Below are 27774 nucleotides of genomic sequence, written 5' to 3' on the forward strand. Positions count from 1 at the left end.
CATCCCCACCCCCAGATAAAAGTTTTCTCAACCAGTGCTCCCTGGATTATCTGCATTCTAATTATCAGGGTGGGAAGGAAGACGGAGAGGGTTCTGTAGGAAAATACAGATCCCGCCCTGGCTGGTGTAGCTCAGTGGATTGAACACTGTTGGCCTGTGAACCAGAAGGTCCCCAATTCAATTCCCAGTCAGGGCGCATGCCTGGGTTGCCAGCCAGGTCCCCAGTTGGGGGCGTGCGAGAGGCAACTGATAGTTGTATCTCTCCCACCTTGATGTTTGTCTCCCTCTCTCCCCCCTCCCTTCACCTCTTTCTAAAAATAAATAAAATCTTTAATAAGTAAATAAATAAATAAATAAATAGAGATTCCTGTACCCTGCCTAAGACTTTCATAATTGGCATCGTTGGAGGTAGGGCCCCGGAACTTGAATTTTTTTCTAAAAAAGCTTTCTTAGTTTTTAGGTTTACAGAAAAATTAGGAAAAGGGTACCAAAAATTCCCATATTACTCATACCCAGTTTCCCCTGATAGTAAATCTTCCATTAATATAGTACATTTATTACAATATATTAACTAAAGTCCATACTTTATTCAGATTTTCTTAAGTTTTTACTTCACGTCCCTCTTCTGGTCCAGGATCCCACCCAGGACACCACAATGCATTTAGTAGTATCGTGGCTCCTGGTGGCTGTGACAGTTGCTCAAACTTTATTCCTGGTCAGTATTTTGGGAAATGTGCCTCAGCTGGGATTTGTTTGATATTTTTCTCATGATTAGAATGGGAAGAAGACCCAGAAGTGTACCATTTTCATCACATTTTATTAAGAGTATATACTATCAATGTGACTTGCCATTATTGATGTTACCCTCAGTCACCTGGCTGACAGTGTTTATCAGGTTTCTCCACTGTAAACTCAGTTCCTTCCCTTCTGACATTGTACTCTGTGGAAGGAAGTCACTGCTCAGTGCACACTTAAGAAGTGAAACCCTGGCCGGCTAGCTCAATTGGTTAGAGCACTGTCTCCATAAACCAGGATTGTGGGATCAATCCCAGGTCAGGGCACGTGCAAGGAACAATGAATGCATAAATAAGTGGAACAACAAAGTGATGTGTGTCTGCCTCTCTCTCTAAAAATCAGTAAACAAAGTATTTTTAAAATTTAAGCTATGTTGCACCTTCTTGAGGGTGGAATACCTACATAAATTATTTGGAATTCTTCTGCACAGAATATTTGTCTATTCTTTCCCATTTATTCATTTATATCAGCATGGGCTCATGGATATTTTATACATTGGTCTATAATCCAATAAGAGTTTATTTTGTTTAAAGTGTTGCAGCTTTGGCCATTGGGAGTTCTTTCAGTTCCCGTCTTTGACATACCCCATTGTGTGACACACACACACACACACACACACACACACACACACACACACACACACACACACACACACACACACACACACACACACACACACACACACACACACACACACACACACACACACACACACACACACACACACACACACACACACACCCCTCTTCCTTCTGGCACTACCAGTCCTAGAATCGGTCATTTATCCAAGGAGCCATGGTTCCTTCTATGAGAGAATGGCATTAAAAACTACGGGTCCTAGGTGTGCAAGACTGAATTTTTAACACTCTCCAGCTTTTTTTTTTCCCCCTTAATGAAACCAGAGTCAGAAAACGTCTACTTTTGTTTTCCTTCGTAAGTACTTCACGGGCCTTTCCAAGTCACTTTCAGCATGCCCCGGCAGAGGGCGCAAGAGAGATCTCCTATCAAAGGGAAAGAACGGAGGCGCAGTTCTGCGCAGGAGAACTGTCAAACCCGGGCGTTGGTGGGACATGTCTTCCACCGTGTGTCTAGGAGCTGTCACATGAGGGCCAGCGGTCAGCTGACTAGGGCCCGCAAAGAGGAAAATCGCAAGTAGAGGGGCTGCTGATTGGTGGACGAGGATCCAGAAAGGTAGCACTTCGGGACGGGTGCTTGAAGTTGGGGACTACGATTGGCTGGTACAGAATCACCTGGCTCATACAGAATCACCTGGGGTGTTGTACGGAGCAACTGGGAAAAAGCGCGTTTCCGTACACGGGGGTGTGCGCATGCGTCAAAGCATCAGGTCGCCAATTGGAGGCCGTGGATCACGGGGCGACGAGACTGCCTGCAGGGGCGTGGTCGGCGGGGCGCGCGCCGCGCTACGAGACCGCTGATTGGCCAGCGCGAATCACAAGGTTCCGGGTAGCAGGCGGTGCTCGCCGGTGCGACGTCAACACAGCTCGCTAAGCTCCCTTGACTTGTATACCGCGGCCCGGCCCCGGCTGAATCTTCCGAGGGCCCGGGTCGGGCGGTTTGCTGGGTACCTGTGCATCCGCCATGGACAACTCCGGGAAGGAAGCGGAGGCGATGGCGCTGCTGGCCGAGGCCGAGCGCAAAGTGAAGAACTCGCAGTCCTTCTTCTCGGGCCTCTTTGGGTAAGAACCGCACCGAGGGTCGGCCCGGACAGAAGCTGAGAGGACGAAGGAGTCATAGCCTGAGGAGGCGGGGTAGTGACGAAGGGCTGGAGCCTAGAGGACGGAGGGGATTTCGGGCTAAGGTGCCGTGGTCTAAAGCAGTAGAGATGACACAGTCGAAGGGCCAGGGGGCCCACGTTCTGTCAGCACGGTTTGGGGACAGTCGGAGATGGTGGAAGGGCCCTGAGCTGAGGACAGCTAGGCCGTGGCGACATCATGAGGCCGAAGGGGACCCAGGCTAAAGGTGGGTCAAGGGGTCGGAGGAGAACCTGGGCCGGAAGCGTGTAGTCCGAGACCTTGAAGGGGACCAGCCTGAGGGGATCGAGGGGACCTGAGAGAACAGACAGGTCAAGAAGCCTTTGGGAGCTGTAAGAGAACCTATCTGAAGGACCCCAGGTGGGCGAGACGGGGCTCGGGACACCTGCCCTCGGTGTTGACCTTTCCAAGGCCGTGGCGGTGGAATTGCATGAGCGCTGCGTGATGGGGGTGAGCGGATCTGGCCCCAGGTCATCCTGAGAGTGTGATGCGTTCAGGTGTGAGGTGCCTGGGGCGAGTATGGCCCTGGTTAATGGTGACCAGTGTAGGGGGACCTTATACTCGAGTGACCTCAGAGCAGAGGAATCCTGGGGAATGGAGTTAGAATGGAGCCCTGGGGTGAGAGGCTGGAGAATGACGTGGGGCGCGGGTATGAGTGGTGCTGACTTTGTTTAGCAGATGGAGGGATGGAAGAGAAAACCAATGGGAGCGGAAGCCCCGCTGTGCGGGGCCGTGTGAGCCAGGACGACTGTGGTGCGTGGAGAAGGGGACCCGAAGGGGGCTGGGTCCGCGACGTGGTGGCCGTTTCCCACACAGTTCGTGTTAGCTCATAAAAATGACGGCCATCCTTTGAGGAATCTTCGTGGCTTAAGAGTGTCCAATGCCTGAGTTGCAGGTGTGGCTCCGCCACTCATCTCATGAGCTTAGGTTATTTTCCTGCTCAAAGGGGGTCGCTTGTAAAACTTACCTCGGAAGTTTGCCGCCAGTGTTGAATACGCGTGCGTGTGAAGTGCTTGGGACTGAGCCTGACGCACGGTCAGCTTGGAAGGTGTAAGCGGTCATCAGTGTCACTTCCAGGGAGGGAACAGGTTTGGAACCTGGACTGGGAGGGGTGGCGGGGATCAGGGTGGGAGCTGGGGGAGCCACCTGGGAGTCGGAGGAGGGAGAAGCTGAGTGTGGTGAGAAGGGAGCTGAGAGGGACGCTGGGCCCCGGGGACGCAGTCGGACTAGGGGAAGGGGTCTGAGGTCCCGGGCGGAGGAAGAAGAGAGCCTGGGAGGACAGGGCAGGCTTGTTGCTCTTCGGACTGAGAGGAGGCCTGGAGCGGGATGGTGGGTTTGTGGCGTCAGGAAGATCCGTGGTGGAGGTGGGGCAGGCAGCCTGGGGACAGAGGCGGAGGCTGGGGGACGCTGCGGGACCCGCTAGAGGCTGAGGATGTGAGAGGAGGCCCTGGGGACTGGGAGAGCCGGGGTGGGGAGGTCGGTGAGAAATGCAGGGTAGGGTTCTTTCCAGGAGGGGAGGCGGGGCCCGCCCGCTGTTGTTTGAGGTTGGATAATGTTTAGCAAAAGGATTCGAATAGCCTGACTGGTGTGGAGCAACATCCGGGCTGATGTATTGATTAGTGAGGAATGCGTTATTTTAGAGGCTGAGAGCGGAGAGAGGGTGTGTGTGTTTCTTCTCCCCTCGCATGGGGAGAAGCTCAAGTGCAGTGTTGGGGTGGGGCCGAGGGCTCAGTTTCCGGCTAATAGGTTTCCTGGTTGGCGTCTGGTGTCTGGTCCCTTGGGACTGAGGATCCGTGAACTGTTGGGCTGTGCTTGGAGGAGCAACTAAGTCAGCCTCTGAGACACTTGTCACCCGGTTGGGAAGGCAGAGTTTGCCATCCTAAAATACGTCTCTTTGGGCTGCTGGTTAATTTTAGGAGAAACTCTGAAAACCCCGTATAAGTTAGTTCAGTTACCGTTTTTAAAGGATTTTTACATTTGTCTGTCTCACTTACTGTACCGGGCCTGCCGGCACTATCCAGTGGAGAAGGTGTGGACCTTAATCTGCATAAGAATCCTACCCTTGTGTACTGTGTTTCCTGGTAACCTCCCATAACTGACTCCGCCCTCAACATTTTTTTTTTAAAGATTTCATTTATTTATTTTTAGAATGGGGAAGGTAGGGAGAAAGAGAGGGAGAGAAACATCGATCGGTTGCCTCTCAAAAGCCCCCAGTTGGGGACCTGGCCCACAACACAGGCCTATGCCCTTTTGATTCACAGGCCAGCGCTCAATCCACTGAGCCACACCAGCCAGGGCTCAACATCTTTTGTCTTTAGCTGAAGGTGGTATTTAACTGGATGGCTTAGGCCATTTGGCAAGTTACTTAGTGTTCCTGGGTCCCTCCCATGTATACAAGAAACATACATGTTATTAAACTTGAATTTGCTTTTCTCTTGCTCATCTGTCACATGCCAATTTGATTTTTAGACCAGCCAGAAGAACCTTGAAAAGTAGAGGAAAAATTTTCCTCCCTGACTGTTGGGGGGAAGCACCAAGAGTCTAAATTCAGGGTCGGTTCCAAAGAATTGACATGTAGCCCTGTCTGAGTTGATAAGAGCTTTAATGGGAGAAACTTACATACACGGGCAAAGCCTCTGCTTGTTCCCAGGAGTGGCCGGCTGGGAAGAAATCCACCTTCTCCCAGCACAGAGTCTCTTTTTCGCAGCGGGCTAATAGTAAAACCACATGTGGGCAGTTACGTAGACCACCAGAAAGAACAATGCATTTCTAAGTTAATGTAACATCAGGCAGTTACCACACTCTCTACATTCATTGACCCCCTTCCTGGTGGCATGACATGTGTCTTTGGGTGGCATTCGGTTTTCTGGGGAGCCAGCCAAGCCTGAGGCTCTAGAGAGTTATAAACAGTCACAGAAGATGAAAGGGTCCAACATTTCCCAGATGCCTTTGCTGCTGGAGCCATACGCATCTCTGACCCCGCTACCTACACTGACAGGAGATTAACACTTGGCAAACAGTGCCAAAACAAAATTGTCAGGTGTCACTAAGGGCTTGATTGCGCCATTTGGCCATTTGTGTGAAGTTCCTGAGCTTAGAGGAAGCTGCGCCATCTGGAGGAAGGAACCCTAAAACTTGCTAAGGGAGTGGGGGTCTGGAAGGCCGGTCTAGGCCGCAGGAATTGTGGGAGCAAAGGTGTGGCGTGAGGGGAGGTTCTGCCCGGAATGACAGGGAACCAAGATCCAAAGGGGCCAGGGATGTTTCACTGGAGGAGAGGCCTCCATCTGGGAGGGTGAACAGTGGTTCTGGGGGTGCCCTCTGGTGAGGGGGCCCTGCCCCAGGCTGAGGAGACAGCTTGAGGGAGGCCATAGGGGTGGCGTTCAGTACAGGGAGTTCTGTGTGAGCACACAAAGCTCGAAGGGCAGAAGTGGGAGGTGGCGCTCAGCAAGGACGAGGCCAGTGGTGGTGGCAGGGAGCTTTCCAGAAAGGGCTTGGACTGGAGCTGCTGGAGAGCACAGAGGATTTGAAGGAGTTGTTCTGTGTTAGTCTGTTCAGGCTGCCACAACAAAATACCATAGTTGGGTAGCTTATAAACAGGAGTTTCTTTCTCATAGTTCCAGAGGCTGGGAAGGCCAAGATCCTGGTGCCAGGTTTGGTGTCTGGTGAGGCCCGCTCCCCAGAGACCGCATCTTTTCACTGTGTCCTCCTGTGGTAGACGGAGTGGCCTAGCTCTCTGGGGCCTCTTATAAAGGCACAGAGTCACCCCCAAAGGCCCCACTTCCTAATACCATCACCTTGGAGGTTAGGATTGCAACACATGAATTGGGGGGCGGGCGGGCCAGTCCCAGGGTGCGGGGAGGCTCCCATTCACCTTTTAGGAAGGACTGCAGCAGCTGCTGTGGGGGAGAGCGAGGACAGTGGCATAAATAATAGCACATAACATCGGTTAGGTGCTCACTCTGGTCCTGAGTCAGGCCTAGGCCAGCCGCTTACCTGTGTCCTCACATTAATCCTCAGAGCGTCCTCGTGGAGGTGGGCGGATGTGGTTTTAGTCCCCTGGTAAGTGGGGTCCACGGTCACACCCGGATCTGTCTGACCCCAAAGCCCTCTCTCCACTGCACTTAGTTTACCTTGAGGCCTGGGCCTACTCTGGGCACTAAGGAGGCTGGCAAACTAGGTGCCCTAGGGGGCTTCCCACCCCCCATGGGGCTGTTTTTTCCAAACGTTTGAAAAAGCAGGTGTGTTCATCCCTGCCCCTCCCAGCTCTCAGAGCCCATCCATCTGCGGGCTGGGGGTATAGTGGGAGGCAGGCCCTGGCCTCCGGAGCTGGGCTGGCCTGTGTCCCAACATTCCACAGCTCACCTTTCTCAAGGCCCCCGTGGCTTCGAAGCAGAGTGTGTTGGGGCTCAGCTTGTCCCCTGTGCTGCTCCTTCTTCCCCTTTCAGGGACCTCAGTGATGACAGCATTTCAAATTGAGAGTCCCTGCTCTGGTCAAAAGGGCCAAGTAGGACAGCCCCGCCTGGGACCTGGGGCAGCCCCATGTCCTTGGACGGTAGGGCTTTCTTTGCTCTTCGCTGTTTCTGGGTTGCCAGACGCTAGGGGGCTTTGCTGCACCGGCCTCCAACCAGCTAGTTAGTAAGCAGATCGCAGCTTCTCTTTCCTCCTGCTCCCTCCCAAAGAGGGAAGCAGCCCAGACGTCTCTGGAAGCAAAAGGTGGAGATTTCCCGAGGGAAGCGCAGTGAAACTGCAGAGAGGGAGGGGCGGGCCTGCACGCTTTTCCTTCCCGCCTGCAGGTGTCTCCTGGATGCAGGTGGCTGCGGGCTTCCCCGCTGTGCCCCCGTGGGGCTGTACAGGTTCTAGCCGGGTTCGTGCCCTGGGGCTTTCCTCTCCCTCACGCCGTCCCCTTACCTCCCAATCCAAAATAAAAACCGCCTTCCCCCTGAACAGCAATGGATATAGGAAGTTTCTTCACCTGTGAAATGCAAGTCGTACCAGTAGCTGCTTCACAGGTTGTTCTGGGGAATACATAGGTGAGATTATGTGTGTCGGGGTGGTGAGAACACAGGCCTGGCACTGGTTACATGCTTACACATTGTTGACGAAAAAACTTGTTTTCAAGTGCAAATGTTGACTGATAACAAGTTAACTCATGTTTGCACTTGCATAAGCTTATACAATTCTTAAAACTGAGAGTAATATAGGATTTTGTAAAAAATGTTTGCGAATTGTTTCATTTCATATTCAGTTATGAAAAAATAGCCAGTGATATGGGGTAGTTTTTGTATAAAATTGCTGGTCCACAATGTGTTAAGTGCTTACTATTATCATCATTATGATGATGATGATGGTGGTGATGATGATGACGATGATGATGTGTAGTCACTGGGAGCTGAGCTGGAGGCCCTGGAGGAAGAGATGACAAGGTGCTCTGTGTACAAGCAGTGCCGTCCCTGAAGATCAGGTGCTGACAGCCCAGTTCCTGTCGGACCCGCCCGTAGGCGCCAGCAGCCCCAGGCGCCCTGGAGGCGGCTTTCCAGCGGGAAGACCTGCCGACAAGGTTGGGACAGGACGCACCTGGCCCTTAGCGGGGCTGCTGTGGGAATGACAGCGCCGGCCTTGCTTGCGGACCGCCCGCCACCCAGGGAGCGCGCAGAAGCCCCCGCTGCCGCTTCCGGCCGTGCCCGGTGGTTCGCGCCGCCCTGCTGGCTGCCGGGACCTGCGGCTGAAAGCCTGGCGTTTCGTGCCCAGTCTCCGGGCAGCACGGCGTCTTTCCTGGGGGGGGGGGGGGGGACACAAGGTTTCGGGGAGCCCGGCCGTGAGTGTGCTGCCATTGAGGGTTCTGCCCTCCTCGACGGGTGGGACTGTGCTGCCTGGTCAGGCAGAGCTTTCACCACTTCTGTTTGGAATGGGGCTGCTGAGAGGCAAGGGCCTTTCAGAAACACCTCCCAAGGAAAGGAAGCGGGCCAGGGCGTTGGCTGGGATGGAGCATCCTGCTGGGGAGCAGAGGGCGGCGGCGCGGAACGGCAGGAGCACCTGCCAGGCCTTTGCGTTCGCAGTCAGGAGGGGACGCTCTTGGCAAGGGGTGGGGGGAGGGGCGGGGGCAGCACTCAGCCAGTCTGGCCGAGGGGGAGGCGAAGCCCACGCCCAGGTGTTGAAATAGGGGAACATTCCTGGGCGCTGCTCGCTCGGCCAGCCTGTGAGAGGGACGCTCCGTCTGCTCGGCAGCTGCGGGGGGGCGGGCGCCCCGGCGGCCCCGCCTCCTGCTCCCAGAGCTGTGCCAGGTGTGCAGCTCCCCCCCATTCCAGATGAGGAAACCGAGGCTGGCGAACCACGCTGGTGCCAGAGTCTTGGCCCGTCCAACCACAGTCTGAGATTTTTCCACTGCCCCACACGGCTCTAGAATCCCCACTGCCAGGTGGCCGACCTCTTTGGAGTGTCTTTCTCCTCCTTTGTCTACTGGCAGCCGTCTGAGCGCCTGCTCCGTGCCAGGTCACCTCTGATCCTCGCAAAGACTCCGACTCCTCCCGGGGCCGGTTCCCCCTCTCCGCTTCACAGTTACAGAAACCCAGGCTCGCGGGCTGCTGGTCCAAGGTGGCACAGTTAGCAAAGTGCTCAGACCAGTTTCAGCCCCGGGAGGCCGCGGCTCGGGTTCACCTCTCTGTCCCTTCCCCGCACAGGCACGTGAGGGGAGTGGCCCGTGGTGATTTGTGTGTTGTGGTTACTGGGGCCCATGCACGCGCTGTGGGCGCCAGCCTTGCCGGGTGCTGCGGAGCCAGGGGGCAGTGAGGGGCTTCGCGTTTGCGTCGATGAGGGGAGGCGACGCCGAGGGATCCCGGGGCTCTGGCTCTGCCAGCTCAGCAGAGGAGCCAGGCTGGTCACGGCCGCTGCCTGTGCCGGCTGGGCCCTCACGTTCTCCTTCCGCCCGCAGCACTGTATGGTGGGCCAGGGCTCGGCGCGGGGCTGCCTAACCAAGTTGTCCCTTGCCTAGAGGCCACCTGCCCGCCTCCAGCAGAGAGCAGTGTCCTTGTCAGAGGAGGGAAGCCTGAGCAGTGTTGGCTGTTTAGTCAGGAGAGGTGAGAGCAGGCAGGAACCTTGTCTGCCGCCTCGTTTTCTGGAAGCTTCTGAGAGGCGGGGAAGGAAGCGTCACAGATCACTGAGGGAGAGGTGAGGGCAGGACTGGATCCCCAGTCCCAAGTCCCCTTTGGGGGACGTCCTGGCACTGTGGGCTTGGGCAAGCCCCTCAGTGTCCCTGAGCCCAGCCAGCTTCCTCCTTTGTAACGCAGGAGGGTTTGTAAATACTCAGGTGGGGTAGGTGGCATGTTGGTGGGAGCCCAGAAGTGCCCAAGGGGTGGAGGAAGGAGGGAGGGGAGCGGAGACTGCCCGGCCGACCCCCTGGCCGGGGTCCCACCGGCCGTCTGTGCGTTCCTGGCACTGCTCTCACCTCTCCATATGGCAGTCGCCGGAGGTTGGTGGCTGCGCCTGGGAGACCTGAGGCTGCTTCCTCCGCCTTGGGAGGGGGAGAAAGCAAAGCTGAGCGGGTAATTATAGACAGCCATGCGCCAGGCCGGCCCAAACCAGTTCCCTCTATTCCTGGGCATGGCTCAGAGCCACTGGCTGGGGAGAGCCAAGCAGAGGCAGCTTGGGGGAGGTCAGTGGGGGAGGGACAGTCAGCTGTCACATGTGCTACCACCCCTCTTCGGAAGAGGCAGACCCAGTTCACTTTTCTGGGTCTTGGGCAAAGGGAGAAGTTGGTTTCCTCACCTCGGGGAGTTTGTGGTTTTCGTCACAGAGGCCACCCTGAGATGAGTGACAGGAGCCAACTTGACTGGGAAGAGATGTCCTGCAGTAGACCATGCAGATGTTCTGTGGGGGGGACAGTCTGCTGGAAACCCTCCTGTTACGTTAGAATATGGCCTAAACCCTTCTCCCGGCCCCCATCTAGCATGGGGGTCCCCTCCTGCCTCTCCAGCCTCATTGCCGTCCACTCCGTGCACCACAGCCATCCTGCACCCCTCTTCCGTGAACTGGCCAGGCTGGTTTCTGTCCCAGGGCCTTTGCACATGCTTTGGCTGCTGTGTGGAATGCTCCTTAGTCATCACTGGGGACTAGGCTCATGTCTCACACCCCTGACCTGCCCATTCAGAGAAGCCCTTCCTCCCCATCCCCTGTAGTGCTTAATCACTCTGAAATTGCCTTGCTGATTTCCTGTTTATTGAGGACCTGCTTCTTTGTTTACTACTATGTGGAGTGCCTGGCACATGATAAATTCTCAGTTATTTCTTCCCTGGATGACTAACCACACACAGCTTCTCCTTCAGGATCTGCCAGTGACCCACTGGGGACTCCATTTCCATCTCTAAGAGAAGAGGAGGGGACTCCAGAGACCCCCTGCCATTGCCATGGAGTGGCAGGAGGAGCCAGGCCTAGAGGCCTTTGCAGGTTGTGGTCACCCCAGCTTTCCCACTCCATGGTTAGACTCAGCAGCCCAGGGCAGGGCGGGCCCAGCTTAGCCTGGGATCACAGAATTGCAGCCGGCAGCTGACAGGCCAGCTCTGCTCATTGCTGGTCACCCGTCCTGCAGCCTGTCGAGGGGACCAGCCTCTTCTCATCCAGGAGCCTGAGCTTTTTCAGAGACTGTCTGGGGCTGGATAGGACTAAATTGCACCTTCAAGGAAGGAAGGATCCAAGGGGTTCGCAGATCTGTGATTTCAAGTCTGTGAACGCATGAGTATCCTTTAGGAGAACATTCCGGAAAAGATCCCTGGGGTTTTGCATCCTGGCCCCAAAGGGGCCTTCGGAAATCTCTTCTGCCAGAAGCTTGTGAAAGTGCCTCACCTCCCCAAGGCCACGGATGGTTCCTAAAGGAGTCACGTCAAACAGAGGCCTCGGGTTCAACGTGCTGGCCAGCTGGGGTGCGGTCTGAGGAGGGGGAGCGCACATCTCAGGGACACTTCCTGGGGACAGCAGAGGACGGGGGAGACGTGTCAGCGCGACCCCAGAAGGCAGAGGGTGGACTGTTCGCCAAAGACGAACCGTATTGGTGTGATTTGCACTCAGGAGACCAAGACTCCAGCCCCAGTCCCCCCAGCCCCCCTCAGCCACCCTGGGAGGGGTTTGCCCACTGAAGTCACCTGACCTAGGACAAAGCACAGCTGGCTGCTTTCCAGTCCCTCTGTCTAGGTCAGCTTTCCCCTCCAAACTCACCTGACCGTCTGAATCATCCGGGACCATTATTAAAATCCTAACTCTAGCCCTGGTCGGGGGGGCCCATTGGCTGGAGCGTTTTCCCATGCGCCAGAGGGTGGCAGGTTTGATCCCCCGGCCCTGCAGCAGGAGGCAGCCCATCCATGTCGCCCGCCCGCCCTCCCTCCCTCTCCCTCCCCCTCTCCTCCTGTCTCTGAGATCAATAAACATATCCTCGTACCCTCGGGTGAGGATGTTTTTAAAAATCCTGATTCTAGATCCCACCCAGACCGCCCTCCAGGGCTCCAATTTGATTATTGTTAGGAGCCCGCTGTGGGATTCAAACCAACGGGCAAGGTGGACTCCGACCTAGGAGGGCAGTGCAGGCGCACTCCCAACGAGGCTCCCAACGTCACTGGGGGCCCGTGCCGGCTGGCCGGTGTGGCGTTTCCAGGGCCCGCTGACACAGGGGTGAAGGCTGGGACAGTGAAGACGATTTGCGTGGCTTTTAATTTGGAAATAACCCCGTTTCTCTTCCTTCAAAATGAAACGTTGCTTGCTGTCAGTGAAGAGAGAATCTGGACTCCATCTGGGGGACTCCTCCATGTGTGGGTTTTATTTTACTGATTTTTGTGGGCGATGGGGTTTGAACAGTTACACAGGCCACAGCCCTCGTGGACTGAGTCTGGTGGGATTGTGGGAGAGGGAATGACTAGCACCAGCGGGCGAGGTACTACTGAAGGGTCCCTGATTCAGGAGGAGGTCGGGACTCCAGGGTAAAGCTGTCCCTGCAGGGTGCTCTTTATATTTTTAAGATACCTCCTCCTCCCTCTCTTCCCGGTCCCTACTGTTACACAGTCAGTTTTCTGAGGGTAGTTTTGTCATTTTCAATAATGCTGTGCTGAGCATCCTTGTGGCTTCTCTGATTAGTTTCTTAGGATAAACTGCTAGAAATGTAATTCATGGCTAGATCACAGGACCCAGTGTAAATCCTGATAGTTGAAGTATACACGTTTCTTTCCTTGAATAGATAAAATATGTAGATGATTAAAGAAACTCAGACAGTACAAACGAAGGGTGTCGGCCTGTCTCTCATGCGTGGCACCCAGTTCCGCAGACCCCGCCCTGGAGAAGAAATGCTGCAACTAGTTTGTTTGTTTTATTATTTGTTTATTTTTAGAAAGAGGGTAGATGAGGGAAAGAAACATGGATGTGTGGTTGCCTCTCACACGCTCCTGACTGGGGACCCGACCTGCAACCCAGGCATGTGCCCTGACTGAGAATCGAACTGGTGACCTTTCAGATCACAGGCCGGCACTCAATCCACTGAGCCACACCAGCCAGGACTACAACTAGTTTTTGGCGTATTTTTCTAGAAACATTCTGTTTATATAAACATATATGCTTCTCTTCTCGCTGCCTCTTTGTTTTCCTTTAACGGAAACTTTCTCTATACACATTTTAAATAGCATTTGCCTGTCTATGTGTTTATGTTGCAATATTTATGCCCGGTCCTGAATTGGCGCTGACACCCTCTGAGGGTTGAGAGGCCTTCGCTGAACAACTGCATTGGCAAGCACAGGATTAAGTCGCTGTGGAAAGGCCGGAAAGGCCGCAGGGTCCGAGCTGGACTCCTCCCCCAGGATGCTGTGCAGTCTCGTGGGGAAAGGGACTTGGGGGGGAGCCTGGGAGCAGCCAGGGGCAGGAGGTGGAGGTGGAAGCAGCTCTCAGAGGAGGTCGCAGGGGGGGGAAGTTAGGAGGGTCTAGGCAGCTTTGTGTGAGGGAGTGGGAGCCACAGATTCCCCGTCTCCTGAGCCAGGGGCCAAGGCCTGGGCTGCAGCTGGACTCGGGAAGCTGGCTCCCCTGGGAAGTCCTGGGGGTGGGCGCGGGGGCGCATCTCCTCTGCCTCTGCTTGCCTCCTAGCGATACCAGCCTGGACATTCTCCTTATCCTTTGTTCCCTTTCCTTCTTTTCCCCAGAGGCTCATCCAAAATAGAGGAAGCCTGCGAAATCTACGCCAGAGCAGCAAACATGTTCAAAATGGCCAAAAACTGGAGCGGTATGTGGTCCCTGTTAGAGCTCCGCCATGCGTCTTTCTCCTCTTTCCCCCCAGCTGTCCGTGCCCTGGGCCTGGCTGGGGGCTCAGCCTCGCGGCCCTGCTCTTCTGAGGCTTCCCCAGCGTCATAAGCCCGTGGGCCTGCTGTGTGGTCGGTAGAGCCCACAGGGCCTTGGGGGGAGGACAGAAGGGATGAGGAGAAATAGATTATTGAATCCAGGTAGACCCACGTGGATGATGAGGTCTTCGAGGGGTTTCTCCTTAAATTCAGAACTTCAGGTTTCCCTGGAAGCTGTTCCACACTGCTTGTATCGGAGTCTGAATTCTGGGCGGGGAGGCACTCGAGTGGTTCTGATAACACTGTTCGCATTCACCGGCTACTGGGGCCGGTGCTAGGCCCCAAGCGTGCACTGTGTGGTGACCCTGCGGGGGTCAGCACCACTCGTTCATGCCCCATTGTGTGCATTCGGGAACTGAGGCTTGTCGGCCCCTTGCCCGAGGTGCCCCCGCTGTGAAGGGGCAGAACAGAACTCAGGAACCGGCGCTCTGACCCCCAGAGCCTGGGCGCTGGGCCTGCCCCTCTGTTGCTTCATGGCCTTTGGAGCCGAGTGGCTTGGACTTGTGTCACAGCTCGGACTGGCCTCGTCGCCCTGGGGAAGTTACTTGGCCTCTCCTAACGTGTTCTTTCGTCAGAACCACAACAGGAAAAGAGCTGAGATCAACTGGGGGCACAGTGGCATGTGACGCCGAAAGGGCCTCCGCCCAGAAGGGGTCGCCCTCGGCCCTGCACCTCCGAGACTCTCACAGCCTGTGTCGCTGGGCGGAGCAGCGTCGGAGTCCTGGCTGTCCCGCGTGGCCCTGTGGTCACCCTCCCCGAGGCCGGAGCTTGGTTGTCCTGCAAAGCAGCGGTGGCAGGAAGGGGCCCTGTCTGCCTGAGGGCCTGGAGGGGAGGCCTGAAAGCCCGGCCTGAGCCCACTGGGGGCTGCTTGCGAACTGTGACTTCCAGCGCCAGCAAGATTGCATCAGGGGAACCGAGCAAAGATGTAGTTTGGAAACCAGAGAGGAACTTTCTGACCCAGAAGACGATGCAGCCTGGGATGGGGCCGTGCAGGCGGGGTGTAGAGGCACAGGGAAATCGATTACTGTCATTTTCTGAGAACGGTTGGGCTTCCACAAAATACATGGTGGTGAAGCCCAATGCTTTGTATTTTTATGCTCCCGAGCTCATCAAGTGCCTTAAAAGAAAGAATAGTTATTTTTCAATCACATATGTTGCTTTCCCCCTAAAATGTGTAACTGTCCCCCCCCCCCCCCCAACTATTCAAACAGAATTCCTAGGCCACCTTTTTTAACCCAGTCGTATTACCTTTTATGGAAATTTTGCAGGCAAGTTTCTAGCCCTTAAAAATAACGAACTCATACATCGTGAACCCTGGGTGGCTTTGTCTGCTCCACTGCTCCAAAGTTACAGGACAGGGGCCAGGCCCTCTTGTCCTCTTCCAGCTCAGAAATTCTGTGATTTGGACTCAGCTGAGGAGAAGGAACGGAAGCAGCCTCAGAACCGAGCCGGAGGTGGCTGTGGAGGTCCCAGTTAGCACGACCCCCACCCCCGGAGGAGGAGAGATCCATTTGTCCCCTGCAGGTCAGCTTAGCAGATGAGACACTTAAAGAAAATGGCTTCGGACCTGTGGAAGGTGACAGTGTGCAGCTGAGTGCAAGACAGACTGGGCTTCGGGTGTGTGGTCTTCACTGCCCCCCCCCCACCCGTGGGCACTTGTCCCCACATCCTCAAGATCTTGCCATCTGTGTCCTGTTTCCCTTTCTGGACATGAAGCTCCTGGAGGGAGCAGACCCTGTATATGCCCCCCGCCCCCACCATGCACCTCACGATTAGCGTGGTGACTTGCCCGCACAACCTGCAGTGACTCTGCAAGGGACTAGAGTGGGGACAGAGTCGGGGGAGTTAGGAAGAGCTAGGAGTCATGGGAGAAGGAATTTAGACTCGGAATGAGGGGATAAACCGGGAAGTGTTTTGGAGTAGACTCTGATCGCCCCTCTCTTCCCCACCACCCCCTCCGGGCCCCATCCCATGATCAGCCATGCTGGCTCGCAGCCCTGTGCTTCCAGCTCCCCAGGGGGCACCGCTGGGGTCCGGAGGCCTGAGCTCTGGGTCCAGACCTCAGCTCCTCTGGGCCACTGTCTTCCTTTCTCCAGGACTCTGTTCTTGAGAGCTCCCAGGGCAGTGTCTGTGGGGCTTACAAAGCGTGGTACCCCACTCAGGCCAGGGTCGCTCTTTTCTGTTCCAGCTGCCGGAAACGCTTTCTGCCAGGCAGCCCAGCTGCATCTGCAGCTCCAGAGCAAGCACGACGCGGCCACCTGCTTTGTGGACGCCGGCAATGCATTCAAGAAAGCTGACCCCCAAGGTGAGGAGGGCCTGTGGGCCCCGGGGGCTGGCCGCCCAGAGCCCCAGCTGCGCGCTCTGCAGAGGAGTCCTCAGGTTTCCACCGGGCTCTGGTTTTCTCCAGCGGCCGACAGGCGATAGGCTGGCAGGGAGGTGCTTGCGTTTTAATTTCAGAGCTGGCTCCCTTCCGGTTGGCATGTGCGTCCAGCTCCGAGCCGCCTCCTCCCTGCTACTGTGTGTGCAGCTGATCGCTCTTCTACCGAAGCCTGGGAGCATTTGGGAGTGGGAGTCACATTTCAGACCTACCGCACGCCATGGGGAGAGGAAAATCTGTTCGGTTGTCAGAATTAACGTGCAGAGGGGGTGGGAGGGCTTCTGAGACCAGCCAGGTAGGAGTCCCTGTCAAGAAAGGAGAGGAAGTTATACTAACCTGGCTCCCCTGCCCCTCCCCGTGGGGGAGTGGGGGAGAGAGAAGAGCCAGAGACACTGGAGTTGCCAGAGAACAGGTTTCTTCAGATGAGAGCGAGCTGGGGACAGAAGCCCTGGCTGGGTGGGACTCAGTGAGAAAACCATTTTGTCCCGCTGGGCTCATCTGGAAGCAGAAGCCCAGTGGGCACCAGAATTTCAGTTTTATGGAGCTTAAATTTTAATTTACTTTTAAAATCTCGGTGCCAGACATAGGTTGCTAACTTTTAATTTTAGCAAGCAAAGACTTTTTTTTTTTAAGACCATCTATTGTTATTCTCTTTTGAGACTGAGAAAGACATGGATTTTTTTTTTTTTTAAGGAGATGCATTATCTTGAAATAAAGGCCTGACTTCCAAGAGGGGACAATGGGCAACTGTACACAGGGGTCTGCGAGGGTCAAAGAGCACTCGTCACATGCTGGCACTGGTGACTGCTGGTGGGGCTGTTAGCGCCGTCGGGGACATTTAAGTCCCAGGATTTGATCTCTGTGTAGACCAAGTAGCTTTTCTCTGTTCCCAGACTTGGCCAGTTGCTCCTCTGCCCCTGGGTGTCTCACAGATGTTGGCCTCAGTGGTCACATGGTAGGCTCAGCCCCAGCAGCAAGAACTTGAGGGGAGGCCTCGTGACTGGGTGGGTGATTGTCACTCCCTGCACAAAGCTGAGTGCTGAGCCACAGCTGGCCCTCTTGGTGAGGTGACGATGACCCAGGCCATCCTGGGTTTTTTTTCCAGCCAGAATCACCCAAGGAAGACTGTGACCCCTGCAGAGGCCCCCCTACCCCCAGCCTTCCTTCTGCTCCCTGGGGAACTGGCTGACCTACAGATGCTGCCTGGGCATCTGTGATGTTCAGCTGCAGCTCCCGAGGGACTGGAAGGACTTGTTTCTGGGGCGGGAGCGGAGCGCCAGGCCTCGTGACATGTGCCCAGCACCAGCTGCTCTTTAAAGAACCCCAGCGCTTCCCGTGGGCGGGCCCCACCTGGCGCTGTGATGGCGCGTCCCTCCCTGGCTTTTGATCTGAGTTTTCTCATCTCTCTGCAGACTCGGCGGGGGTGGGGGGGTTGGGGGGGCTGGCTTTAGGATGCCTGGAGGGTGGAGGAGTCTGCTGAGAGGTGAGAAAGCAGCAGCAGTTAGGTGTGATGCTCTGGGCTGACTTAGTTCCTCCAGGGATCTGCGAGCATGGTTTGCTGCCCTGGGAGCTGAGGTGGGAGTGGGTGGGTTTGGGATGTGGGACCACAGGGGCCATTGGAGCTGAGCTGGGGGTGGAGCAGGGCATTCAGGTGGCATCCCAGCACTGCTGCCTCATGACTGCCAGCCCTGGTCACAGCTCTGAGTTGGGGACCGTTTCAGCCAAGGTCAGGAGAGGGCACGTGTGCACCAGGGGTGACGGCTGCTTTGTGTGTGGGGCCAGTCCAGCTTCACAGAGGTCCGTGGCAGCTGCGTGCAGCTCGGTGTGGTCTTGGAGTCCAGGAGGAACCTGCTCTCCTGTGACCTCAGACAGTCACTTAATCTGTTGGATCTGCATTTCCTGACCTGATAAAGTGGGACCATGCAGGAGATAAGGCACAGGTGTACCCAGGGTGGCGCCTGGTGTGTGACAATAGTCCAGTGAGGAGCAGCCCTTGGCGCGTCCAACAGGGGCCTGGCCTGGGCTCCCAGCCTCTGCTCCCTGGCCTCCTGCCTTGTGAAACAGAGCTGGAGGGCCTGTTTGGCACCTGGGCTGCTTTCCCCAAGCAGTTGACCAGCTCCCTGGGGCCCTGCCGATCACCTCACCTGCCTCAAAGGCCTCTGTCCTTCATCAGCACGTCCTGTAGGAGCCCTGGAGGGCCCTCCCCTCCAGAGGCAGCTAGTGGCAGCCCTGAGCCTGCAGCCCCACCAGAACCGTCCAGGGCAGAAGGAAAGGATTTGGTTCCTGTCATCATGCTCTCCCTCCACAGAGCCTGCCCTCTGTGGGTCAGGCTGTCCCGCTGCCCTAGAGGGTTGGGGGCAGGGAAGTGATGCCCATAGCTGTCCGTGGTTCCCCAGCTTCCCAGCCACTGTCTGCCACTCTGAGTGGACTCAGGCCAGGTGAGCCTTTTGCCCCGCCGCCTGACAGCTGGGCCCAGGGCTGCGGTGTGGGTGCATGCACGCACGCCCAGGGCACGGAGGCAGCCAGGCCCCCGTCTCCCCTCGCCCTCGTACCCCATGCCCCACTGCCATTTACCGGATGCCTGCTGTGTACCAGGCTCTGGCATCTTCTTTCAATCCATTCCCCTCCTGTGGGGTTCTGGGATTCGCCCAGTTTACTGAGGAGACAGGCCGAGTTGGGGGCGGACTACAGGAGTGGGCTGGGAGGCACCTGGAGCCCAGGACAGAACGCCCTGGTTTGCAGGCTCCCTGTCTCCCCGAGCCGTGCCTCAGCCCCCTCCCCCATCCCAGGCTGGGTCATTCCCAGAGTCTCTTTCCAGCTCCAGCTTTCTGTGGGTGGATGGGAGATGGGCTTGTTTCTCCTCCAGGGGTGTGCTGGCCTCTCATCCTGGGGATCCTCGGGGCCTGATAAGATAAGCTGGCTGTAGCCCACGTGCCAGGAGCTTGTCTGTCTGCGCTCTTGCCAGGGCGTCAGCTGGCGGCCTGTGGCTTTCAGGGACAGCTGTCCTGGAGTGAAGGACAGGCACAGAGGGGATTTAACCCTATGAGTCGGTGTTATGGCCCTGGAGGGGCGGGGGGAGCAGAGCCTCCCCTGCTGCACTGCAAGGGCCACCCTGCTGACAGCGCTGCAGGGCTGGTGCCAGCGAGCCAGGTGCCAGCAGGCCAGGGCGGCAGCTGCGGGGAGCCTGTGGTGCCAGAGGAGCTTCCAGCCACTCCCGGCTTCTAATCTCCCTGGCAGCAGCCTTGCCACCTCGGCATGCAGGTTGGACTGGAGAGGGCGTGGGTGAGCCGCAGGGTGCCTGCTGGTCACAGCCACCCCCTGGGGCGGAGGGCAGAGCAGGGGTGGGATGTGCAGAGCCCCATTCCCGATCCTTAGAGCTGCCCAGCTGCATCGCTCCTCATCATCCTCTTTCTGGTGTTGCGGCCAGTTGCTGGCTCATCGGTTACTTCCAGATATGCTGTTACCAAATGTGTGTTAAAGTCACACTTAGTGTTTCCAGCCGTAATTTTCGTTGTGCTCTCTCTCTGTCCTCTTCTGCCTCCTTTTTCTCTTCCCTCCTGCCTCGGGCTTTCAGCTGTTGGCCTCAGAACCTTAACCGAATGGTGTACCTTCTCTGAATTCTTTTGAGGTCCCCGGAGGCCTTTTAGATTTGGACAAAACCTCTAGACCCCCTCCCTCCCAGAGCAGTGCTCACAGATACACACTTTGCATGTAAATGAAGGGGCTTGTGGACTCCCTGCAAGCCTAGCCCAGAGCCTAGAGCCACGTTCAAATTCAGTATCTCCCAGCATGTGAGGCCATGAACCCCCGAGGGGCAGGCACCAGGCCTTAGCTTCCTTGTAGCACCTCGGCCCCATGGAGACCCTGGAAGGAGACCAGGAGCCTTTCGAATGCCCTGGACGGCAGGACGAACTTGCAACCTCGGCTCAGCTCAGACCTCAATCCTGTCCTTCCCCCTCCACCTCCCCGCACGCCCTTTCCTCCTGAGACGCATTAAAACAGCGTTAAAAAATCCACCCGACAGCTCACAGCTCATCTCTCTCTGCTGGAAAATGCCTCCCACTCATGCTTCTCTCTCTCCTCCAAATAACTTGTCAAAAGAAAAAAGCCATTCCCAAATTTAAAATCTAGCGAGAGATAGTACAACAAAGGTAGCCCAGTCCCTCCCTTCCAGTGCCACCCATGAGTCTGTTCCCTTGGCGGACTTGTGGCTTGAGGAGCTGGCGGGTGGTGGTGCCAGGTTAGGGTGCAGAAGGACGGAGATTCCAATGGGGGGGCCTTGGGCTCACAGTACCCGGGGCCTCCTGCTGACGGTGGGGGCCACACAGGTGCAGGGGACTTGGGCGATGCAGGGTCCCACAGCGAAAGGGTGGCAGAGCCCAGGAGCCTGGGGGTCCCTCAGGTGTCAGGCTTGGCCACCTTTCACCCCACCTTTCCCCTCACCAGCAGCTCTGCCCCTGAGGGGAAAGCTTGGAAGATGTGGCTCCAAACACCCCTGGGAGCCCGGCCAGCAGCCCGACCTGGCACGGGCTGTGCCTGCCCCAGGCTTATGGGAAGGTGGCCGCTTTGCGGCAGCTTGAGGGAGAGCATGGCCTCGTCAGCCAGGCTGCCCTTGGGAGCACGTGCCCAGCAAGTCAGTCTGCAGGAGAAAGTCCTCCGACCAGCTTCCTGGGCCCAGGGATTCCTTCACCATCCCTCACAGCCAGCCCCCCCACCCCCCGCCCAGCGCGTAGCCCTGGCAACGCTATTGATCTCTGCCTGCTCGCAGACAGCCTCAGCCCTGCTCCCCGACAGCCTCAGCCCTGCTCCCCCTCCCAGCTCCTGCTGAAATGACTTCACCTTCTCACGCCTTCAACCTTCCTCCCGTTTTCTCTCCCCAGAGGCCATTAACTGTTTGATGAGAGCAATCGAGATCTATACAGACATGGTAAGGGTCCCTGCGGGTCCTGTGCCCGCTCCTGGTCCTCCACGTTGCCTCTGCCTCACCTCCCACCTCCCCACCTCCAGCACCAAGAGCAGGAGGGGAGCGGGGAGTGGGAGCCGGGGGCACTTGGTCACTCATACTGGGTGGATCCCCAGCCAGCTCCCCACCAGCCTGGCCTCTGGCAGGAGCTCCACCCCAACTCCAGGGGGTGCCCAGCATGCAGAAGTTAAGGTTATTGGGGGGGGGGGTGTCCTTTTCCCCACTCCCAGCCTTCCTGGCAGCATCCTATTTCATTATCAGCTCACAGCAGGCCATAGGGTAATGTGGGCGCAGCCCCTGCACCACCCCCAGGAGCACCCCCAACAATAGATGAGGCCCCGAGAGGCGGCTGCCAGCGCAAGGCCAGGGAGATAGGACCAGGGACAAAAACCAGGCTCAGGGTCCTGTGAGCTCTTCACATTTCACCTCTATCTTGTCAGACCCCACCCCCGGGCAGGAAGAGGGTCCTGCCCAGCCTGGCCCAGGACATGGCTGTAGTATTAAAGTGACCGCAGCTGCCATTTATTGACCCAGACCCTCAGCCGAGTGGTTCCACCATCCAGCAGCCCTGTGAGGTGGGCACTGTCTGTGCGACAGCCAGGCGAGGGGGGCCCCCACCAGCCATGTGACTTGCCCAGGGACATACCCCTGCCAAGAGGATTCGCGGAGGCCCTAAACTAGGCCTGGCAGAGTTTAGGGCCTGGCCCGTCCCTGCTGCCCTTGGCATGGTGGGGGTGCGGGTGCAGAATGGCTGGCAAGGCTCCTGGCTCCCTACTGGGTGGAGGCAGCTAGGGGTTGCTCAGCCCTTCTGGGAGCTGGAGGCCTTGAGGAAAGCTCTGGCCCACAGGGGAGGTTTGGCGGTAGGAGAGTCGGGGGTGCTGGCTTGTGAGAAGGGTTACCTCAATGGCCACACTGGGGGAGGGGTGGCCCAGGAGGCCTTGGGCGGTGGGGACATTCGGGCCTTAGCCCTGGTTTCCCCAGAGCTTCTAACAGGCGACCCCGGGGTGGTCTTGCCATGGCCTCCAGGCCATCTATCAAAGGCTTTTTCACGCCAGGACCTCTGCCAGGTACCTTTGTCCATGTGGCCTCTGCTGCCACCCCACAACCTGTGCACCCCGGACAGGATGGAGGCGGAGGCTGGACGTGGGGGGCTTGCCCAGGGTCACCCAGTCAGGGCCCCGTGCCCTCCGCCTCTCGGTGCCCTCACAGGGGTGGGGCCTGGTCGAACCAGGGCAGGGGCGGTGGTCACAGGCAGCCCCCCCTGTGCCCCATGCAGGGCCGGTTCACGATCGCAGCCAAGCACCACATCTCCATCGCCGAGATCTATGAGACGGAGCTGGTGGACATCGAGAAGGTGAGGGGCAGCTGCAGCAGCTGGCCCTGGGGGCCAGGACTCCTCTGCCCTGTCACCGGGGAGTCCTCTGGGGTCTGAGCATGGGGAAGGGGGCGGGGCTCTGGTTGTGTGCCCGGCATGTGCGGGGCTGCCCGGGACCAAGGCTGCAGCGGCACCTCGTCGCCACCCCCGTGTCTCCCCAGGCCATTGCCCACTACGAGCAGTCTGCCGACTACTACAAGGGCGAGGAGTCCAACAGGTACCGGGGGGCCCCTCCGCGCCTTCTGCCTGTCCAGCCCCCCCACACAGCAGAGCTGCCACCCACCCCCCCTCCCTTCTCCGCCCGCACAGCTCAGCCAACAAGTGTCTGCTGAAGGTGGCTGGCTACGCAGCGCAGCTGGAGCAGTACCAGAAGGCCATTGACATCTACGAGCAGGTGGGGACAGCGGGCTCCGAGCAGGGCTCCGCAGGGGGCTCTGCTCCCCATCCTGTGTGCTGCCGCGCCTCCCGCCATCACTCCTTCCCTTCCTCCCTTTCTCTCCACGCCCTGTCACCCCCTGGCCCTAACCCTGGACTCAGCCTGGCTAGCTGTTTTCTCACCCCGGACCCTGTGGGGTGTCACCGCTGCGTCCCCAGCCTACAGTCAGTCCCCCCAGGAGCTTCCTGGCTGACCCCCGAATGAGACTCGACGGAGTCGGGAGGGAATGGGAAGGATGGCTGGAGCCCGGGTGGCCAGGGACAGCTGAGGAGCCCAGAGGAGCAGGGTCGGGGAAACGGTCCCTCCCGGCTGGGAGGTAGAGAGAGGGACGTGGCTGCGGGGGGCTCCTCCGCTGTGCGGGTGGGCTGGGCGGGGGGTGCGCAGACTGTCCTGGAGGGTTCAGCCCGGACAGGAGACAGGCAGGCGGCTGCTCCTTGGGTTTCTGCAACCTGACGCCCCTCTGCCCCCACGACCTGCCAGCCTCCAGTCAGGCCTGACGCCGGACGGCCTCCTCTCACTGGCGGGGGCCCTGGGAGGCCCGCAGGCCCCTTGGCCCTGCAGCAACACCCTCCCCCGCCATCACGCTTTGGTCCTTGGTCACTCACCCATTGCCGGCTTCCCTGGGGCACGGACCCAGCCTCCAGCCACCCCCAGGTGCCGGGCAGTGACTGGCCCTCTTGCTGCCTGGCCTGAGCTCACAGTGTAGCCTCCTGTTCCTGTAGGTGGGGACCAACGCGATGGACAGCCCCCTCCTCAAGTACAGCGCCAAGGACTACTTCTTCAAAGCGGCCCTCTGCCACTTCTGCATCGACATGCTCAATGCCAAGGTGAGCCCGCCCAGAGCTTACCCTACCCGCCCCTGCAGCACGGGGCCACTGTCACTACACCAAGTCCCCTCTCCTCCCCTTAGGAGGGGCAAGCCCCTCAGTCATGTCTGGCCCTGACACTCAGCCTTGGGCGAAAATCACGTGCTCTCGCTGCTGCATTTCTGTCCCTGATGTCTCCTGCCCAGCCCCTGAGTATAGAGTTTTCCAGTTCCTGGCTCGCTGGGGCCAGGCCCGCTCCTCCGTGGCAACATGTTTTGAATCCTTACTGCTCCCCGTGAGGTCAGCATCCCTGTCACCTGTTTGACAGATGAAGACACAGGTTAAGAGCAGAGTCCCTTGCCCAAGACCGCGTGGCTGGTCTTTCTGTCTCCCTGTGTCCTGAACCTGAGCCTGCACGTCCGCCCCCCCCGTCCTCAGGGCCTCCTGGCCGGAGGGGGCAGTGCTGGCCGGGGGCAGGGAGTGGCCAGGGAAGGAGCTGGACTCCGGAACCCGGGATTCCTGGGGGTTTCCAGCTGCCCTGCCCTCCTAGCCCATCAGAGCCCCTTCCCCTTCCTGTTCCTGCACCTGGTGGGTGGTCACCACCGCAGACCCTGCCCACCTCTTCCCCTATGCCCTGAGCAGGTCACCGCCGTCTCTGGGTGTTTCCCTGCTTTCAAAGTGGGGGTCACCATCATGTGCCTCTCCCTGGTTCCCCATGGGGGTAAACGTGAAAAGTGCCCAGCACCAGGCCTGCCGTGTGAGAGGTGCTCAGGCAGTTGTCATCTGCTCCCTCCCCTGGGTGAGCCAGGTTCGGGAAGGAGCACTGGGCACTGGCCCGGGAATCCCTCCCCTTGCCTCCCTCCCCCTCCCCGCCACCGCCAGCTGTCACTGTAGCCAGGCTGGCGCTGAGCTCAGCTCCATGGAGGTGCCGCTGGGCACAGAGCCAGGTGACATGGAGGCTGGGGGAGGGGCACAGAGAGCCAACTCAGGGCCCCAGCTGTCCCCAGAACCCCCTGGCTGTCAGGCCAGCAGCTCCAACAGCCCCTCTTTATTAGCTTGTCCCTTTCTTCCTTCCACTGTCGCGATGCCCAGCTTGCGGTCCAGAAGTATGAGGAGCTGTTCCCCGCTTTCTCTGATTCCCGGGAGTACAAGCTGATGAAAGTGAGTGCCGGGCCCCTCCCCACCCTCTTTACATCTGGGCCCGGAAGTGGGTGGGTGGGAGCCAGGGCCCCAGTTAGTGTGACCGCCGAGGTTTGTGTGGCGGTTCTCAAGGCGCTTTGTTTTTATTTGTTTTTCCTCCTCTGCCATTTGGATCTCTGTCTTCTAGATGAAACCTGACTCAGGCAGCGGGGGAGGTAGCAGGGGCTGAGCTGGGACACACACACACACACACATGACCTGTGTCCGTGAGCATGCCAGTCAGCTCTGACATGGGCAGGACTGGAACATGGGTGTTCCCTCCTCTCAACATGGTGTGTGCAAGGGTGTAGCCCAGGCCGTGCCTCAGGCCAGCTGGGGCCCCTGACCACTGCCTACCGTTTTCTTACAGAAATTGCTAGAAGCCCATGAAGAACAGAACGTGGACAGCTACACCGAGGCGGTGAGTGCCTGGCAGGGTGGCCGCCCTTCCCAGACACTCTCTGCTGCGAATCTCACCCTTTCTGTCACGGGCCTCGGCCCCTGGCTGGGAATGCCTTCCTCCAGTTCACCCCAGAATCCTCACAAGTGGCCCCAACAGGTGCAGGGAGTGTTCTCCCCATTTTAGAGATGATGGCACCAAGGCTGAGGATGGTGAGACCTGTCCCTGGTGCCCCAGGGGCAGAGCTGGTTCAGACCCACCTCTGCGCCCCTCGGAGGCCCCTGGGTGAGCAGCCGAGGGCCACCTCTCCTCGGGCGCTGGGGGCAGCCCGGAGGGGCCGAGAGGGACAGAAACGAGCGTAGTCATCCCCTCCCTGCCTAGAACAGGAGGGGGCTGGAGCTGAGAGATGGAAGGCCCATCCTTCCAGCAGCAAATTCCCTCAAGGCACTGATGTTTCTAAATGTTCTGGAAGTCGGTTGTGTCCCGTTGTGCCCTGCTCAGGCCCTGATCTGGTCCCCTAGACCACAGCTGGGCGCCTGCCCCTCAGGAACTGTAGCTCCTAGTGATGACGGGCCAGCTCCCTCTGAGGCGGGGGCCTGAAGGGCATGGGTTCCCCTTGGGCCTCCCAGCTCCCTGTGCCACTGGGGACAGGCCTCTGTCACATCTCCAGGCCTTAGTTTTCCATCCATGAAACAAGGAAGCTGGACCGTCTTTAAGCCACAGAGTCTAACTTTCCTGAAAGGAAGGCTTACGCTCAGGCTGGTAAAGGCACAGCAGGGAGCCACCGGCCGCTGCCTCCCTTGCTCCTCCCCCGACCACGGCTGGCTGGGACACATCTTGAGAATCTTGGGACCAGAGACCTTGGGCTCCAGGGCTGGGACAGGGAGGGTGCCAGGGCCAGGTGTGGGGTTGGCCACCTGTCAGCACAGTGACGTGGCGGTGTGCCGCAGGTGAAGGAGTACGACTCCATCTCCCGGCTGGACCAGTGGCTGACCACCATGCTGCTGCGCATCAAGAAGACCATCCAGGGCGACGAGGAGGACCTGCGCTAAGCCCCGCCCAGCCCCCCGGGAGCCTCTTCCTCCCCCCTCTGCTCTCCCCGGCAGCCCCTCCAGCACCAACAGCGTGAGCCCAGACAGAGCTGGCCGGAGACCTGGGCTGGGACCTTCCCTCCGTTCCCCCCAGGTGTCCACGCTGCCTCAGGCCCTGCCAGCCGGGCCTGCTGGCTGTAGACAGTCTCCCTCTGTTCACACTGCGCCCCTCCCCCTGCCCATTTATTTAAGCCCCAAAGGTACCCTTTTCAACCCCAAAACACAAAACCTGTGACATAGACCTATTTGCTATGGGTGCTGCTGCGGGTGAGGGGTTGGTCAGCATCTGGCCCCCCACCTCCTGACCAGCTGAGGCGTGAGGTTGGTTTCTGTCTCCCCACTTCTGTTCCCCAGCCGAGCTCTGAGCACATGTAGCTGCTGAGACTGGCTCTCACCGCTGGGGTGGGCTCCTTCTCCAGCCTTGGGAGCCCCCCCAGCACTGGGAGCCTCCCCAGCCTCCTGCAGTCCCGACCTCCCGGGAGAGACCCCAGGCCCTGGAGCTCAGGGTGTCGTCCTGCACCCGCCCCACAGCCGCTCCTGCCCTAGTGCTTTGAGGTTCTGTTGGTCGGAAGCTGCAGCTGGCCCCCAAAAAGAAAATAAAAAACAACACTTTTGCATGAGTCCTTCTACCTCCTCTCCTTGGCTATCCCCTCCTTCCTTTCGGGCTGGAGTCCTGTCTTCCTGTCCTTCCTGGTCCCCCCACCCCGCTAGGCTCTGGCCACCCAGTGGGAAGAGGAGAGCGTCTTCATCAGTGGGCCTTCCCGCCTCAGCTGGGTTGGCAGCGGCTGCAGGGTGGGTGCGGGGGTCGGGTGCACCCAGCGTCCTGCAGGGAGTGCCGAAAGCCTCAGTGGCACTTGTTCCATGTGTCGCAGTGTACGGGAGAAAGCAGCCTTGGTGGCTGAGTAGAGGACCGAGTGGGAGAGGATAGTTCCTTTGCCCTGGAAAGGTGGGCAAGAGCCACCGCCTCCGCACCACGTTGTGTGGGCCTGTGAGTCAGGTGAAGGTCTGAGGTGCATGTGCTTCCACCCTTGGGGACAGCGGGAGGACGCTCGGTGCCCAAGGCAGACAGTGGCACAGCATGAAGGGGTAAGTCAGGAAGTGACGGGCAGGAATCATGCTGAGAAGGGGCCTGCCTGGGAACCAGGGTGGGCCCCTCAGGTGTTCCAGCCCAGAGCCAGGATGGAGTCGGGAAGAGGTTCACCCGTCGGAGAGTGGCCTGTGAG

At 58.2% G+C, this 27774-nt stretch overlaps 1 protein-coding gene across 1 annotated transcript; it reads left to right on the top strand.

Annotated features, from left to right (window-relative positions):
- The first annotated feature begins 2238 nt into the window (after nt 1-2238).
- NAPA (NSF attachment protein alpha) lies at nt 2239-26526 on the top strand. Its single transcript, XM_090261185.1, has 11 exons — nt 2239-2492; nt 13730-13809; nt 16113-16229; nt 21182-21228; nt 22541-22618; nt 22801-22856; nt 22949-23033; nt 23798-23902; nt 24974-25042; nt 25431-25481; nt 26411-26526. The coding sequence occupies exons 1-11, from the start codon at nt 2395-2397 to the stop codon at nt 26510-26512; spliced, it is 888 nt and encodes a 295-aa protein (XP_090117311.1). The 5' UTR covers nt 2239-2394; the 3' UTR covers nt 26513-26526.
- The last annotated feature ends 1248 nt before the right edge of the window (nt 26527-27774 follow it).

The sequence above is a fragment of the Furipterus horrens genome, unplaced genomic scaffold (genome assembly GCF_987537825.1).
Source record: "Furipterus horrens unplaced genomic scaffold, mFurHor1.1.pri manual_scaffold_13, whole genome shotgun sequence".
Taxonomy (NCBI): domain Eukaryota; kingdom Metazoa; phylum Chordata; class Mammalia; order Chiroptera; family Furipteridae; genus Furipterus; species Furipterus horrens.